The 17,105-nt window shown below is 36.8% G+C and overlaps 1 protein-coding gene across 1 annotated transcript in view; it reads right to left on the reverse strand.

Annotated features, from left to right (window-relative positions):
• LOC124722165 (latrophilin Cirl) overlaps positions 1-17,105 on the reverse strand; it is a 799,917-nt gene that overhangs the window by 22,965 nt on the left and 759,847 nt on the right. The window contains exons 12-16 of the mRNA XM_047247367.1: positions 16,819-17,044; positions 16,439-16,604; positions 15,824-16,038; positions 9,318-9,421; positions 7,715-7,759 (exon numbers count right to left, since the gene is read on the reverse strand). Coding sequence (XP_047103323.1) covers positions 7,715-7,759; positions 9,318-9,421; positions 15,824-16,038; positions 16,439-16,604; positions 16,819-17,044 — 756 coding nt within the window. The remainder of the gene's footprint in view (positions 1-7,714; positions 7,760-9,317; positions 9,422-15,823; positions 16,039-16,438; positions 16,605-16,818; positions 17,045-17,105) is intronic.

A 17,105-nucleotide genomic window follows, 5' to 3' on the forward strand; every position in this document is an offset into this window, starting at 1 on the left:
AATGTATGGATACATTTATTGCATTTACTACATATAATAACTAGAAAGTGTTTGTATATTACTTTTCTGGAACACATCTCTTCTTCCTTCCCCATCATACCTCATTAAACTACTTCTCAAGATCGTCTTCACTCTTATGCTTTGCTGCCCCAAAATGAACATTCATCTTTCTCATTACAGTAGCTGGGATATATCAAAGACAGATGTTACTATAAGAATATTAATGTACATCAACCTAAGAGAATCTGTAGTTTGTCCACTTTCATTCATATTTGCAACTTGAAAACAAAATTAATAGTGATTATAATGATTATAAATTAATAGTGGCCAAAACTGACAGTGTCATTTTCTTTGTAAAATATGGATTTCATTTCACAGCTTTGTCATCCATTTTTCATAGAGTCACCAGCATCTCAACTGCACTAATCTGGCCAGTGAACCATAGATTTGTGAAGATCCACCCAGAAAATATTCAGAAAAAAATAATTGTTCTGAAAGCTATAACTGCTACAAATTATGTAACATTAACCTGCCAACAAAGCTTTGTGAATCATTCAGAAAGACAGAAAAAATAGTTTTTTTCCCCCTCAAGAGAAATCTGATCATATGAAGACATACACTCGAGTGAAAAGAGAAAGTTGCTAACAGTGCAGTACTCAAATGTATTTTTAATTATATTTGGCACTTTACAAGTCAGTTTTCAATTTATTCTCTTTATGATACAATTATTAATTTTTTGTAAGAAGACTGTTTTTAGTCTTTTCTCAGTGTCATAGAAGACTTTTACCAAAATTTTCAAGGGCTGTCTATGAAGAACATTGTATTTCAGTAAGAGAAAGAGTAGCTTAGTTTGAGAGATATGAGTTTAAGAATTTACAGAAAGAAGACATCTCTTTACTCCGTTACATTTAAATATGTGGTGAATACTCCAGAAGTAAAGAATGAAGCATATATCTGCCAGCTTACCAAGAAACATGTACATTGTGGTTACCATTTCAATTACATTACAGCAAGAGATCAGAAAATTCCTAACCACAAGAGAAAACAGAAAGGTGACTCAATTTTACAATATTTACTTTCTGCTGGCTAGGAGGAGATTTACAGCACCCAAAACTGGGCTGATGGGTTTAAGAAAGAAATAGAGCTCAACAGATCTTTTCTGGTCAATCTCTGGCTTATATGGTTTGCTTTGACTAAAGGAAACAACATGAGAATGCAAGTATGAAAGAAGGCTTGACTATTGTTGTTGTGGTCTTCAATTTGAAGGCAAGTTTGATGCAGCTCTCTATGCTCATCTGTCCCCTGCAAGCCTCTTCATCTCTGCATAGCTACTAAAACCTACATTCATTAGTATCTGCTTACAGTAATCAAGCCTTGGTCTCCCTCTGCACTTTTTACCCCTACACTTCCTTCCATTACAAAATTGACAGTTCCCTAATACTTCAGGATGTATCCTATCAACTGATACCTTCTTTCAGTCACATTGTGGCATAAATTTCTGTTTTCCCCAATCTGATTCATTAGTTATTTAATCTACCCTTCTGGCATTCAGCAGTTGCCTATAGCACTGCATTTCAAAAGCTTATATTCTTTTCTTGTCTGAACTGGTTATCATCCACACCGCACTCCAGATGAGCCTGCACTTCAGACAAATACTCCCAGACTTGCTAACACTTGAATCTATATTTGGTGTTAACAAATTTCACTTATTCAGAAACACTTCTCTTGCCATTGCCAGTCTACATTTTATAGCCTCCCTGCTTCACCCATTATCAATTATTTTACTGGCCAAAAGGCAAAACTCATCTACTACTTAAAGTGTCTTATTTCCTAATCTAATTCCCTCAGCATTAATTGATTTAAATCGACTATATTACATCAACTTTGTTTTGCTTTTGCTGATGTTAATCTTATATCCTCCTTTCAAGACTGTCTCTTCCATTCAACTCCTCTTCCAATCCCTTTGTGGTCTGTGACAGAATTACAGTGTCCTTGGCAAATCTCACAGTTTTTGTATCTTCTTCCTGAACATTAATTCCTCCTCCAAACTTTTCTTTGGTTTCCTTTATGCATGCTCAATGTACAGACTCAATAACACTGGGGATAGGGTACAACCCTTTCTCATTTGCTTCTCAATCACTGCTTCTCTTTCATGGCCCTTGATTCTTATGAACACTAACTGCTGTCTGGTTTCTGTACAAGGTGTACATAATCTATCGTCCCTGTATTTTATCCTTGCTACCACCAGTATTTCAAAGAGTGTATTTCAGCTGAATTGTCAAAAGCTTTCTCCAAATTAAAAAAAGCTATAAACGTAGGTTTACCTTTCCTTAATCTGTCTTCTAAGATAAGTCACAGTGTCAGTTTTGCCTCACACATTTCTACATTTCTCCAGATCCCAAACTGATCTTCCCTTAGTTTTTCCATTCTTCTGTAAATAATTGATGTCGATATTTTGCAACCATGACTTATTGAACTTTTTGGAATTGGAAGTATTACGTTCTACCTGAGGTCTGAGGGTGTTTTCCTTTTCTCATACAGCTTGTAAACCAGATGGAGTAATTTGTCATGACTGGCTCTCGTATGGATCTCAATCAGTCTGAGGGAATGTCATCTATGCCAAGGGTCTTGTTTCCACATACATCTTTTAGTCCTTTGTGAAGCTAACATCTCCCAATTATGTCTCCCATTATATCTTTACATACTTCCTCTTCTCTTTAGATTACATAGTCCTGAAGTTTGTGTATATATCAACAATCTACATTCTATTCCTTCCATCTTTCAGCTTTTCTTTCTTTGCTTACTACTGGCTTGCTAAGACCTCTTGACATTCATACTGCTGCTTCTCTTCTCTCCAAATTTCTTTATAAATGGCATCTATCTTCCCTCCATTTATGCATGCTTCAACAGCCTCACATTTCTGATCAAGCCATTCCTGCTTTACTAGTTTGCACTTCCTGTCAGTCTTGGATTTTTAAGCATTTGTATTCACTTTCATCTGCTTCAGTTTTATACTGTCTCCTTTTTTCAATTAAATTCAATATCTACTGTGTCATTTATGATTCCTAATAGCCCGTGTTTTTTTTATGTATTTGATCATCTACTGCCTTCACTGTATCATCTCTCAAAGCTACACATTTGTCTTCTGTTGTATTTCTTCCCTGTTTCAGTCAATCATTGTCTGATGCTCATTCTGAAACTCAGAAAGACCTCTGGTTCTTTGAGTTTATCCAGACCCCATTTCCTTTTTTCCTACCTTTTTTCATTTGATTCAGTTTTAATTTGTTGTTCACATATGCCTCTAGAAAAGTCTTGCATTTTAACAACCAATTTCGAAATCTTTTTGTTACCATTATATAATCAGTCTGAAATCTTTGTGAACCCAAGGTTTCTTCCATGTACAGAACCTTATTTCACAATTCTTAAACCAAGTGTCAGCAACAATAAAAATTTTCTGAGTGCAAAATTCTACTAAGTGGCTTCCTCCTTCATTCCTTTCCCACAATTCATGTTCTCCTCCAATATTCTTTCCATCTCTTCACCATCTGGAGCATAGCTAGATGTCGAATAAACTTGTGCTACTGTGCTGGGTGTTGAATCATGCCTCTCTCAGCTATGATAACATGTTCACTGCACTGTTTGTAGTAGCTTACCCAGATGCCTATTTTCTTACATGTTGTTAGGATTACTCCTGCATACCCCTACTTGATCTCATGTCAATAGCCATGTAGTGACCTGACCAGGAGTCCCATTCTTCCTCCCATCGTACTTCCCACTATATCTAACTTTGACCTACTCATGTCCCTTTTCAAATTCTAAGGATAGGCCAAAAGTCGTAGTTTTATCATTCTGTTGACCAGACCAATCTGAAGAAATAAATGGCAGCTTAAGTCAAAATTTCACTTCACTAACAGACATGGTCTCAAGTCATGTCATAATAGATGGCAGATTTTCAGACACCCCATGTATAGCATTTTGGAACTGCAGCAAATTCACTGCTGCAAAGTGAAATATTCATTCTTGAAAAGACCCCTAGCCTGCGGCAGAGCCATTTCTTAGCAATATCTTTTCATCTACATGTGCTGCTCAAACAATGCATGGAAAAGACCTCCTGTGAAGTTTGGAAAGTGGGAGAGAGTTACTGGCAGAACTGAAGATAAGAGGGCAGGTTATGAATTGGGCACAGATTGCTTAGTCAGTAAGAGCATTGCCCCAGGCAAGCAAGATTCCAGGTTTGCCATTTGTTTCAGCACTGTTTTAATTTGTCAAGATGTTTCAAAATGAGTTAGGTTTGATATCGTAAGTAAAAGGTAGTATACACAAAGAAGTTGTGGAAGAGAAGACCAAATGCTAACAAATTTGCAGATATTGTAGTGTCATGAATGAACAATCAAATACAAGTACATAACAGCATGAAGAAAGTCTATTTACAAAAAGGTTTTTCAAAGACCACAACCAGTCAAAATTCTTTATTAGCTTAGTTAAACTGTTTGATATTGCAACATGTTACTGGGAAAAATGGCAATACAAAAACATTTAACATGAAAATACTTAAGAGTTTAACATGGTTTTCTGTGTTGGTATTTGTTGTGATCTATCTGCGGAGAAAAAGAACTGTGAGTCATTTGAGAGAGCATTTACTTCACATGTCTGTTGCTAACACAGAAAACATAAACAATCACTTACTCTATTCATTAGAAATGGGAATTTTCAAGTGCAGCACACTTAAAGAGTGAGAGATTCTTTACATTTGTATGTGTTAGTCACAGACCAGCAAATAGTGTAAGAGCTCCCTCAAAAGTGTTATACTCCTCTTTCTCTGCAGGCAGGTCAGAACACAAGCCAAGAAAGAGAACTGCTACATTAAGATCTAAGTCTATTTTGTGTTAAATGTTTTCATATTGTCAATTTTAGCCTGACAATTAATTAATGCCTCAAAACATTTTGCAACATTAAATAGTTTAAGTGAATTAACAAGAAAATGTGATGGGAAATAGTCTCTAAAAAATCTATTTACAAATATGAAATAGCCACTGTTGAATAACAGCCAGTATGAAAAAATCTATTATTTCACTTCATCCATCATTGCTAGGAGGGATTAGAGAATGACAGCTAATATATATAACCAACAATAAATAAACCAACAGCTTTATTTTCATCTCTGGTTTATTCCAGAGGCAACCAGTTGTGGCATTTCATTGCGCCATCATCAGTTGCTCTATGGTAACATAGGGGCTGAGCTTATACTGCTGGACAAAAATATCGTGCAAAAGCAAACCAGTATCTGTATCAGCGTATGTAACTCGATTACACACTCAGACACAATTTGAGTGCAACTGACCAGCCCGGACAGTGTCAGCTGCGAGTGTACTGCCATGTTACCTACACTTGTGTGAATACTGGTTCGCTTTTCCATGATATTTTGTCTGGCAATATAAGCTTAAGCACTACGTTACTGATGATGGCATAATGGAATGCCACAACCGGTTGCCTCTGGAATAAATCAGAGATAAAAATACAGCTGTTGGTTTATTTATTGCCAGTTATATTTTAAATATAGACTGATACATATTTTGGCCCTCAGCTCATTATAAGGTATTTTCAGCTTAATATAATAGTTCATTACATGAATTTGAGTTGCCTGAAGATGAGCTGCAGCTCAGAACATTTAGCAAACTGTGATTAAAATGCACATAGCTTAAATGAAATTAAAAGTGCATTATTTGTGACTTATCAGAACTGTACTAGATGTAATTTTGTATGAAGCAACTTTTTAAATATGTACACTTGAATATTAACAAAATTTTTGATACCAATTCAGTATAACATTTTGCAGAAAGTTTCTTCGAGTGGCCATTTTCTGCAGCATGTATATACAGGGATTGGACAAAAACATGCAAATACTGGAAGAAATGCATACTTGAGCATAAATGCAGAAGCTAGCCCCGCCTGTGGGTTGTGCTGCTGCATCTGGCCACAGATGGCAACTGTGCAGTGTCCTCAATACAGTGCAAGTGTCAGTGGGTCTGAACGGGTTCCGTGTAGTTGTGAGTGTATTATGTCAGAGCAAAATGAATTCGAATGTGGGCCAGTTCCTGGTGCTTGTACAGTGGGTGCTTCCAAAACCAATGGGAAGAGGACTGTGACAAAATAAGATGATGATAGCTGCAAAGGTGACTGTACAACCGAATATTGCACTCAAGAACCCTGTCAGCACTAAAATGACAAGAAGGGAGCTCCATAAGCAGCGAACTGCAGGGCGAGCTAGAATTCCAAAACCACTCATCAGTGACACAAACACCCATAACAGGCGACATCGTGCCTCAGCCAAAGGACCTGGACTATGGAGCAATGGAAGAATGTGATTTGGTCAGATGAGTCTTGTTTCATACTGTTTCCAACTTCTGGATGAGTTTATGTACCAAGAGAGAAACACTACAGGGGTTTGGTATGTTTTGGGTATTCATATCAAGGTCTTCCATGGGCCACATATTTATTCTTCAAGGTCATATTACTGACAAGGATTATGTCACCATTTTGGCTGATCAGATCCCTCCCACGGTACAGTGTTCGTTCCCTCATGGTGTTGCTGTTTTCCAAAATGACAAAGCCCCTGAAGACACAGCTCACAGTTCACATAATCCAGGACTGGTTTTGTAAGCAGAAAGAAGAATTGTCACGTCTCTCCTGGCCACCTCAGTCACAAGATCTCATTATTATTGAGCCTTTGTGGTCTGCTTTGGAGAAAAGGCTGCAGGATCGTTATCCATCTCCATCATCATTACTTGAACTTGCCATTATTTTTCAGGAAGATTGATGTAAGATTCCCTTGAAAACCATACAGGACTTTTATTTATCTATTCCAAGATGACTGGAAGCTGGTCTGAATGGCGAGGGTTTCCTATTCCGTATTAGGCATAGTAATGTTTTGTGTTATTGGCATTTCCATATTTCTGTCCACACCCTTGTAAATACCTGCTTTTGCACGAATATAACACTTTTCCATTAGTTTATATAGCTTGTGAAAAAATATGAGTGATATAACAGAGAATTGTACTGATCTTCTTTCCCCCTTATTCTACTATTCAGAACAAGCTGAATTTTGTATTAGAAATATTTTTCTTTTTAACAGACTTTATATTGATACATTCTGTGTTCATTTCTGAATATCTGGTCTAAATACTACTAACTTGAATCACAAAAAGAGGTGCAAGGACAACAATTCCATGTGCTAAGGGATCTGGGTCACAATATCAGCATGCAATTGTGCACGTACTAATGCTATCCGCCAATATAAAATTTTATCTACAACAACTGTCACACTTTATATACCTATACAATGCTCTATGCTTTCTCTGTATGGTGAGCAGTTACTTATACTCATACTAGTTTTCATCTCTAAGCTAGGATTTTCAGTTATATTATCAATACGAATTAACAAGTGGTGAAGGAATTACAATTATTCACTATGTCTTTTCCGAGTGTTTAAAATTTACAATTTAACCCATCATTCTTGAAAATCTGAAAGAGAAGTAATCATTACTAGATATAATACAGAGCTCATCACATACATATAAAACAATTAACAAATAATTTCAAAAAAAAAATCCGAGAAAGTTTCAAATAGGTAACTACAGCAATAAGAAAGGTTAGAACTTGAGTACTGCAGAAAACTACATACTACAAGGAGAAGACATTTAATAAGTGTTCTTACAGGTGTGATTGCAATTTGTTCTGGAGAGCATTCTCCTCCTTCCCACTATGCCATGCAACAGAAGAGAGACAAGAATGTTACCAGATCTCCATCACCAGCTTCAATGCAACAATTCAAACAATCAGCAGATTAAAATAAACCACAGCACACATCAAAGTTGCAGTAACAAAATAATATAATAAGGAAAACAATCACCATATCACAACCTTTACATTAACTTGATTGATAGTTAGTGAACAGCACAATGACATCATTGCGCACAGTCCAAAAGGAGCAATAGTTTGATATAGACCAAAAAAGTAAAACAAAAGAATGTTTTCACTGGAAGTAAGGCTTTCTGTGTAAACTACATTTCTCCATGCTCAGACTGTCTCAATAGATTTCTGGATTTAACCATTTTCTCATTACAAGGAGATTTGAAACCACCACATGTGGGGCTGTACTAAGTGTCATGTCTGACAATGACAAAAGTACAATACGGCATTCGCTTATAAGCAGGTATCTGTATTCTAACATCAATCAAGCTAATTAAGGTATACAACAAACATTGTAATAACAAATAATTATCATTTTTGATTCAGTGCAATCCAACAAGCAATATTTCTCTGTCAGTGTTAGGTGCAGAGAAACAGTGTTATTAGTTTCAATATTGGAATGTGCTTAGAAGTATATCAAAGTTCAGGAGGAAGAAAGAAAAAGATGGATTCAGTATCTACCATCTTAAATAAAAATGTTTTTTGAACTACATAATTACTCAAAACTAAATTTTTGCTATTAGATTTCAGATTCTAAATCACAATTCTTAGTGAAATCAAAATTTTGTTGCTGCTGTCATCATACATTGATTGTTGTGCAGAAGGTACGGTGGGTAGGGCCAGCACTATGCAAAGTTAACAGACACTAAGGATTGCAAGTCACAACTGTAATAATAAAAATTCTAATAACAATACAATCATACGTGCAGCTGAATTGTATATAACAATAGTTGTTGCTGATAAATTACTCAACAGTCTGTCACAGAACACAATTTAACCTTTAAAATGAAGTTATATGGGGACATTTTCTAACAGTAAATTGTTGCAGAAGAACATTGTTCCCTATTTTACAACTAAAGGCAATTATTATTCTCCCTGACCTAAACAGTTAGACTGATCTCTGCACATTTTAATACAGATGTATTTGGTGCAGGTAGTTTGCAAGTCTCTTGCTTCAAATAAAAATAAACAGAGCACCAAAAAGCATTCATTCAGTTAACAGCCTGCATGATTAACTGTAGTGACCCACTAATGTCATCCAATATTGTTCCTGAATATCATATCCCACATTTATAGGCATTGGTAGAATGAAATAATAAATTAACCGAAGGCCTAAAAAGAAAACAATGCAAAAACTTTACTCCAACTGACAGACTGACTTGGTAGTAAACAGAAATACTGTACTTCACTGCTCGTATTAAGGTACTTTTTCCAAATGAGATTGAGGTTACATTAAAATCAATTACAGGGGAAACAGCATCTACTTTTCATGCTTTCAAAAAAGCAGTGCAAAATTACAGCTTCTACAAAACAAACAAGTAACTAAAACTCCATGCAGTCCTGCTTACTTGGCACTGGCAAGCCTCGAGTGTTCTTTGCTCTTCATCGATGCTGACGCACTTGCATGACGACACATCATGTATATTGCCATACTCAAGAAGACTAGATTTGCCTGAAAAGAAGAGATTAATTGTGTAACTTTAAGTTACTAATTAGTGAATACTTTGAATTAAAACTGATGGTATTAACAATTTTGGGGCTATGTGTGCAAACCTGACCATCCCACTGAAACAAACAGAATAAAAGAAGCAGTCAAGTTACTCAAATTTATTCACCGTTGTTATCTAAAATGTGCTTAACATATTACAGAAATATGGTTATCAGTGATAAACAAAACACATGTTACAATGATCTTTTTCTTTTCCTTATAGAATGTTTTACGAGACTTGTTGAATTATTTTTCATTTCCAAGTTAGTTTACTTTTTGCTAACTTGTAACCCCAACATTGAGATTCATTGCTATATATGCATATTTTACAGTTTTTGGCATAGTTTATAATACAAAATTGTTATTGGCAAATTGCCTGTTGGCTTCTGTCTCAGTTTCTTGAGTCAACATTTGTTTGATAATATTTATGATGTTTTGCCAGCATGAGTGGCTGAAGTTGTCAAAGCTTCACTCTCCATTGTTGGTGTTGGAGTGGAGTCAACCTCACAGCTACAAATTATATGTACCTGGTGTGTCAATGCTCAAGGACTTTTCTGTGCTCATTTCCACTGTGATTATCTCCTTGTTAGCTGCAACAGTTGTTTGCTGTAGCACAGGAATCCAGGATCCACTCACTCTCAGGATTTCTTCTTTCTTGTTGAAGCTATAGCCATGCTTGTGTATTTCTATAGCTTCTCTGAGCAAGTTGATGTGCTAGCTCTTCTCTACTTCATTGTCAGTGTAAGACTATTTATAAACCAACAAAGATGATCAAACAGTGTCTCAGATCGGCAAAGGAGAAAAGGGATCCACTCGCAATGTCAGGAATATACCATGTACATGCAGAAAAGTCTATCCTGGAATGACTGGAAAATCAATCAACATGAGGATCATCGAACATAAGCAGCATTACATGGTAGGGCAGGTGAAGAAATTTGCCATAGCAGAGCATACGCTGTGTGAGACTGACCACATAGTAAAATCTGCCAACATGGAAGTTCTTGCTGTGGAGAAGAGCTACCATACCAGCTTGTTCAGAGAAGCTATAGAAATATACCAACACAACAATAGCTTCAACAAGAAAGAAGAAAGCCTCAAGGTAAACCTACAGGTTGCAAGGGGAAAACCACAGCAGAAATGAACATGGAAAATCCCTTGGGCATCGGTGTGGCAAGTACATACAATCTGTGGCCACTAGCACGACTCCAGTCCATCACAAGCAGTGAAGGGTGAAGCCCTGACAACGCCAGCCATTTGTGCTGGTAAAATCATCAAGGACGCATTGGCAGAAGAACCCAAGACAGAAGCCAATAGGCAGTTTGTCCGAGTCTATGAAGTTTAATTTTAATTTATGCTCATTAGTATTTACATCAATACCATAGTACAGAACACTGAAATGCTGAGCGACACATGGAGTATTACGAAGTGGTGTGAGCAGAGTTTTCAGTCTGCAGACATATCCATGATAGACTAAACTTTTTTTTCATTATATTAAATTATGCATAAGTAAACATTTTACAAAAAATTCTTTGAATGAAAAATTACACAAAAATAAGTTTTGTGTGTGTGTGTGTGTGTGTGTGTGTGTGTGTGTGTGTGTGTGTGTGTGTCGATTAAAACCCTGAAATTAACTTCTTTAACATGCATTTCTATGCACCAACAGTATCAAAACATTCATAATTATCACTGTTCTCTACCAAACATTCATAACTATCACTGCTCTCACTCATAAGACAAGTATGTAGATGCCCGATATCCTCGTAAGTTCGCACACAATCGTGCAGCATTCAAGTACAAGTCATATGTTTTTTAAATAAGTTTTCTTTCTGTGATAATTGCAGTTTCCTAGTATTCTACCACTAACCATAAGTCTGTCATTTGCTGTGGCTGTTCTGCTTCATACCTACACACCTTATACCTGCAAGGTATTTTCAAGGCTTATCTGAGTCCAATTGTACCTCAAACTCTAGTTCAACATTTGAGAGGTCTGCCAACATAGTACAGCCATTCTTAGAACATCCTCTATGCAAACATCTCAATTTCAACCACTGGCACAACTTTTAAGATGACTCATCTGACTGCAGACCTACTTCAGTTAGCCAAACCTTAGAAAATCTTTTAAATGCAATTGAACAGCACATATTCCCTCATTTCTTATACTAGTATTGAGAAATTAAAGGTTACACTTACTGAAAGCCTGAAAGAGGTATGAGAGGAAAACTGGTCCCTGTTTGCCAGAGTTCTCACTGACCTGACCTCCATGTCTGAACATACAGGGTGTCCATAAAGTCCCTTTATATCTTCAAAATGTTATTACAATGGCAGTTGTTGAAATATTTTAACAAAATTTCTTTTACTGTAATCACTGTTTACTACAGTTTTTATAAATACTAAAATTTTGTGTTTCAGGTACTCTGTCAATGGAAGGAACTGATCCTCTATAAAATGGCAACTCCTCAAGAGAAGGCACAATGTTTGTCCCGGTTTACTGAGACCAAATCGGATGTTCGGACTCGACGAAACTTCAGAATGAAGTAGGGAAGAGATCCATCATCGTGGCACAAAAAATTTATGGAGACAGAGACAGTGCCGGATAAAGGGAGGAACAGGAGACCTAGAGCACCTGAGGAAAACATCGATCACGTTTTAAACATCTTCACTCGTTCACCTACGAAGTCCACCCGCACTGCTGCCAGACAGTTGCAACTACCACCGTGCATAAGGTCCTCCAGAAGAACTTACAGCTGTACGCTTACAAAGTGCAACTGTTACAGACACTCAAGCCAAATGACAAGCCAAAATGGACAGAGTTTGCATTCGACATGCCAGAACGCCTTTTGAAGGATGAAGCAGGCCTCAAGCGAGTTTGTTTCAGTGATGAGGCAACTTTTCATGTTTCTGGGACTTTAAACAAACACAATGTGAGAATCTGTGGATCTGAACACCCCCAGGGAGGTTCACTGGGATAGTCCAAAAGTGAATTTGTGGTGTGGAATCATGTGCAACCGAATAATTCGTCCATTTTTCTTCAACAAGTCAACAGTTACTGCAGATGTTTACCTCGAATTTCTGACTGAATATGTAGCACCACAACTGATTGACTCACAACCACCTATCATTTACCAGCAAGATGGTGCACCACCCCATTGGGGACTGCATGTTCATTGGTTCTTCAATGAAACATTTCCAGGCAGATGGATTGGGAGGGATGGGCCAATTCCTCGGCCACCGTGTTCACCAGATATCACTCCCTTGGACTTTTTTTTTTATTTTATTTTTTTTTTTTTTTATGGGGGGTATGTAAAAGATATCGTGTATCAAACACAGGTACATGACACTGCTGACTTGAAGCAAAGGATTCATAATGCCATTTGCCACCACTGATGACGCTATGCTACGGCGAACATGGCAAGAAATCGAGTACCATCTCGGTGTGCTTCGTGCAACTAAAGGCACCCATATAGAGGTCTACTAAACACTGTCAAAAAAACTTTTATAAACTCTGATTACAATAAAAGATATGTTGTTAAAATATTTCAACAACTGCTATTGTAATAAAATTTTGAAGTTGTAAAGGAACTTTACAGACACCCTGTATATCCCTTTTTGGCTTCTTCCTTTCCATGCAGATATCAATTTTGTTCCAAAAGCTACTACTAGTGTTTCTGTTTTATTTGTTTCTTATTCGCCTTGAAATGAAGCATGTTTAATCCATTCATTTAACATGCTACAGACATCTCTTTTTATCTTGTTATCACAAATATAGAATCATGATTCTACCACAAGTGTACACTAATTTATCAACTTTCACATTCGACGATGGAGTTCATATTATTATTACTACAGATAAACTGTGTCCAACCTGGAACAATGCGGTGTAATTGTTTTCACTTAATTAGCCCAGAAACTATTAGGATTTGAAGATATCATAATACCATTACCGTACAAAAATGCATGTGTCAAATTTGAAAACTACAAGGTGTACAACTTTGCTTCTACCATTTGTCGATAGGTGGTGACAACGGTATGTAGCAGTCGAAAGAAACAGATTGCAGACATCAGGCAGTTAGCTTGTACCTCTGTCAACATAACCTCATTCAAACATTAGTCAATCTGTGTCTGCATCATAAAGATGTTCTTGATTGAAAACGTCAGTTCACGAGCCTAATTCTCATCATTTGTGGGAGGTGTTACTGTTTTGTTTCAATATGAAAAAAACAGTGGCCGAGTCTCATCGAATGCTCTCAAGTACGTATGGTAAGGATGCTATTAGTGAAATAATGGGTTGTACGTGGTGTCAATACTTCAAGAATGGTGATTTTAACATCGTGGACTGGCAAAGTGGTGGAAGAGAGAATGTTTTCGAAGATGCAGAATTGGAGACATTGCTGAGAAGACTCACGACAAACTGAACAAGAATTGGCACAATTGGTGGAAGTGACACAGCAAGCCATTTCAAAATGTCTCAAGGCTATGGGCATGATTCAGAAACAAGGAACTCGTGTCCTGTGTGAGCTGAAACCAAGAGATGTTGAACAGCGTTTGTATGTTTGAGAACAATTGCTTTAGAAGCAAAAACGGAAGGGACCTCTGCATTGCATTGCGACTGGGGACAAAAAATGGGCTCATTACGATAACCCTAAATGCAAAAAACCATGGAGATATCCCAGCCATGCTTCCACGTAGATGGCCAAACTCAATATTCACGGCTCCAGGATCATGTTCTGCATTTGGTGGGACCAGCTCGGAGTCATGTACTATGAGGTGTTAAAACCAAGTGAAACAATCACAGGTGCTCATTATCGAATGCAATTAATGTGTTTGAGTAGAGCATTAAAAGACAAATGGCCACAATACAGTGAGAGGCACAATAAAATGATTTTGCAGCATGACAACGCTTGACTCCATATTGCAAAAGAGGTCAAAACGTACTTGGAAACATTAAAATGGAAAGTCCTACCCCATCCACCATATTCTCCAGACATTGCTCACTCTAACTATCACCTGTTTAGATCAATGGCGCGTGGCCTGGCTGACCAACACTTCCGATCTCATGAAGATGTCACAAATTGGATTGATTCGTGGATCACTTCAAAAGATAAACAATTTTTTCGATGCGGGATTCGTACACTGCCCGAAAGATGAGAGAAAGTAGTGGCCAGCGATGGAAAATACTTTGATTGATACATGTGTAACCAATTTGTTTCATTAAAGCCTCAAATGTTGGGGAAAAAACGGTGGAAGCAAAGTTGTACACCTGGTAATTTCAAGACACTGACCATTCTTATAACTTAGAATATTTAAATATTCTGTTCTGATAATATTGAAACCCAGAATTTTCCAAACACAGTAATGTTATTAGATTTCCCATCTTTTGATTTTTAAAGGAAACATTCAAAATAAACTTTTTTTAAATAAATTTTAAATGGCAGCTCTCTAAGAAGACAGTGGACTTTTACTGAAAATGAAGGTACAGTGTCATTACAATATCAAAAGTAGTACATTATGTTTCAGTAAAACACAAGGATGGAAAAAATTGGCTGCATGAAGTAAATGGTCGTAAAAAATCTGGCCTGATGCCTTCATAATTTGTCTCTTTTCTACCAGAATTACAGTAGCATTCTCCCGTAAATCACTAAAAAACCCATGAAGTGAGGCATTCCCACCAAAGCATGAGATTATAAATTGTCAGACATGTGCCATGAGCAATGGAGTTGAACTGTGAATTCAGGAAACCATGGATGTGTTAATGTTAATGGCGAAAACCCCTATGAAATGTACTGTACAGGGATACTATCAGAACTGTGGAGTACTATGTTGATATAATGGAAATAGGGAGCATGTGGTATTAAGTACTGAACCCTCAACTGTGTGTATGTAAGATACAGAACAGTGAATGTTGTCATGGTGTATGTATTTTGAGACTGTGTTAGTCACTAGGAATAAAATGCTCATAAATAACAAATACCTTGTATCTGGCTTTACTAATTAAAATACCCACAACTTCATTTTTAATTTACTTCCATTGTTGTGAACTATAGATTCACAAGTTTGCAGCCAGCTAATGGGTAGAGAAGTTTGACACAGTAAGAAACACACACTAGAAATGGAAAAAATTCAATCTGTATCTTCTTTCATTTCTGTACAGCAAGTTGCACAGCTTGAAGTTTAAATAGTAGCAATCCTATGTGAATTAATTTAACTGAAAATCCAGCTTGCTAATGTAAGTTTCATTATCAATAGGTATTTTTACCATTATCGAAACAAAACGACGGAAAAAGTTTTGATAACATGGCTGTATGCCCTGAAAGAAGCTTACTCCCAGCATTCAGCAAAATATATGAACACATGAGTTTTATTACTTACAAGTATCACAGCTATAACAGGTCCAACAAAGCTGAATATGAAGAAATTATCTGCACGAAGCCAGCAGTATTTTTCAGTTCCATAACTCAGGTGGTCAACACTGCAAGACACAGCTACAATTATTAGAGGTGCTCCATAGGCGAATGTGTAATACCACCGAATGCGTGATTTTTCAGCTTCAAATACTTCAATCAGCATCACATAAAGCTGAAACCCTGAAATGATGTATATTAAATATGTTACAACAATTGTGAAGATTTCGTATTCAGTCAAAAATATACAAAGTAAATTTATGAAAACATTCAACTAGAGAAACGAAGTGTACTACACATGATTATCAAAGTACATCCAGGTTAAAAAGCACTTTTCCCCATCTTTAGTGCAGCTGCACTCTAAAGTTATTTTAAACAACCTCTTGTTCACTTTGTTGGGTAAGAGTAATGTCAACATCAATAATGTCACATTTCATCACTACTATGTTTTTCTCAAGTAACAATAGTGTCAACATGTACACACAGTATTGTCTCCGAGAACCATTATTCTCAAAATTTGTTACTTGTGCTCTCTGAGACAGCACTAAATGAAGTATCCCAACGATTTAATAAAATATCTTACCTTCAAGGAACATCCATGCAAACGCACAGAGGAAGAAAAAATGCAGAAGCCCTGCGACAGCACCACAAATTACTCGATGCTGCGTTTGGCCAATGCCAAACAGAAATACTACTTCCGCAATTAAAAGACAGATGCATAAATTCTTGTGGATTGTTGTACGATCCGACTGGAAAATAGAGGTGATACACATCAGGCTAATGGTTAAAGGTAATGAAAACTATCTATTCTGTCATGTTTTCCTTCAATACAATGTTTTGTATTTCACATTTTGTACAAATACTATGTATGGTATTTCCACTGTGTACAGCAGAACATAAGAATTTGCTCTATTTTATTTTAGACAATACTGATCAGTATAAAAAAAATTATTTTATACACACCTTGAGTCCACGGAAAATTTGAAAGGTGAGAAATGCCAGGGCCAGGCACACAACAGAGATGATACAGCCCACATAAGTTATGAACGATAACACAAACTCATGCGCGGCCTCAATTTTTACAGAACGCACATCCATCAGTATGGCAAAGTTGGTTAAATGGTCACATACACACAGGGTATGAGTTGCATTAGTCTTTTCAACTTGACAGCCTTCATCAGACCATGCCCTAAAGGACAGAAGCAAAACAGAAAAACTATTACACACAGTAAAGTTGTAAAAGAGAACAC

Source organism: Schistocerca piceifrons, chromosome X (genome assembly GCF_021461385.2).
Source record: "Schistocerca piceifrons isolate TAMUIC-IGC-003096 chromosome X, iqSchPice1.1, whole genome shotgun sequence".
NCBI lineage: Eukaryota > Metazoa > Arthropoda > Insecta > Orthoptera > Acrididae > Schistocerca > Schistocerca piceifrons.